Consider the following 1,838-nt stretch of genomic DNA (forward strand, 5'->3'; position numbering starts at 1 on the left):
TCACAGACAAGATGCTGCTAGGTTGAGGAGCCTTTTCAGGGACCCTTTCACATCCTTGTTCCTCAGGCTGTAGATGAAGGGGTTCAGCATGGGGGTGACTACAGTGTACATGACTGAGGCAATTGAGTTGTGTAGGGAAGAATGGGTCAGAGCGGAACTGAGGTAGACCCCAAGGCCTGTCCCATAGAACAAGGAGACCACGGCCAGGTGAGACCCACAGGTTGAAAACGCTTTATATTTCCCTCCTGCAGAGGATATTCTCATTAAAGAGGAGACAATCTTAGAGTAAGAAAACAGAATTCCTGTGAGAGGAAGCACAGCCAGTAGGGCAGTTGCCACATACAAGACGATGTTATTGATGAGGGTGTCAGAGCAGGCCACCTTGAGGATCTGAGCCAGTTCACAGAAGAAATGTGGGATTTCAGTGCCTACACAGAAGGTCAGTCGCCTTATTAGAAGTGTATGAAGCAGAGAGACCCAGAAAATGATGAACCAAGATATCAGAACTAGAATGCCACAGAAGCGTGGGTTCATGACGACTGTGTAGTACAGGGGGTGGCAGATGGCCACATACCGGTCATAGGCCATCACAGTCAGAAGGAAGTTGTCCATTCCACCAAAAATCATATAAAAATATACCTGAATGAGGCACCCAATGTAGGAGATGTTTTTCCTTTGTGCCTGGACATTCACCAGCATCTTTGGGACCGTGGTGGAGGTGAAACAGATGTCAACAAAGGACAGGTTGGCGAGAAAGAAATACATGGGGGTGTGCAGGTGGGAGTCAGAGCTGATGGCCACAATGATGAGCAGGTTTCCAAGCACAGTGAACAGGTACATGCACAGGAACACTCCACAGAGGAGGGGCTGCAGTTTAGGATCATCTGAGAGACCCAGGAGCAGGAATTGTGACACTTCTGTGTGGTTTTCTGCTTCCATGCAGCTGGTTTTTCTTATGAAGAAGGAGGCAAAAGCAACATTCAGTAAACAGCCAAAAGGCATCTATGGGAGTCATCAACTTTTGATTCCACCTTTGTGTGGACATCTTTCATGATCTAGTAGTCATTCCAATGACAATGATTCACTCATTTAAGTGGTTCCCCAATTTTATTTTAAATTGTAGTAATTATTCAGACTTTCATTAAGTTAACAGAAACTTCATCTTTTTATGCTCTACAGACTGGTTCTAATTCACTTATCTGAATTTATGGACATTATCCAATTTCTTCTTTTATATGAAACTTTCAAATATATAAAGACATTTAAGGCCTTTTCTTTGATAATCTCCATGTTTCTTTCATTTCATATTGGGAACTAAAACATGTATTTTCTACTCAAACATCCTTAATTCTGTGTGACCTGATGCTTTATATTGAAGTCACAGTTAACTCTCCATGTGCCTTATTGCATTTCTTTCTAAAAATTTGGTTACTACTCTTACCACTTTGTGTGGTTCAAAAATGTCTTTAATTTTTGTAAGTTCTCACTAAATACAGTAATTGTTATCATTTTAATTGAATCTTTCATTACAATTGTTTTTGATATGTAACTCTTTCTAAATACAGTATAGAGCTGTGATTTAGAAAGTTGGATATTGAGTCAGATTTCCTGGAGTAGAATTTAGTCTACCATGTTACACATGTGTGACCTTGACAAAGTTATTCAATCCCTCTTACCTGCATATATCTCACTTACACCAGGGGAATAGTAAATATTCCCTGCAGTATAAGATGGGTGAGTAATGAAATGAGATGATGTACATAATTTTTCTAGTGTAGTTTCTGTGACAGAAAGTGGACATGTGCCAAAAGGGAATGTCTGTTCTTAACATCACAATA

At 40.5% G+C, this 1,838-nt stretch overlaps 1 protein-coding gene across 1 annotated transcript; it reads right to left on the minus strand.

Annotated features, from left to right (window-relative positions):
* Positions 1-939, minus strand: LOC102437648 (olfactory receptor 7D4-like). Its single transcript, XM_006102445.1, has one exon. The coding sequence runs from the start codon at positions 937-939 to the stop codon at positions 1-3; it is 939 nt and encodes a 312-aa protein (XP_006102507.1).
* Between the last annotated feature and the right edge of the window lie 899 nt (positions 940-1,838).

The sequence above is a fragment of the Myotis lucifugus genome, unplaced genomic scaffold, assembly GCF_000147115.1.
Source record: "Myotis lucifugus unplaced genomic scaffold, Myoluc2.0 scaffold_414, whole genome shotgun sequence".
NCBI classification, from domain to species: Eukaryota; Metazoa; Chordata; class Mammalia; order Chiroptera; family Vespertilionidae; genus Myotis; species Myotis lucifugus.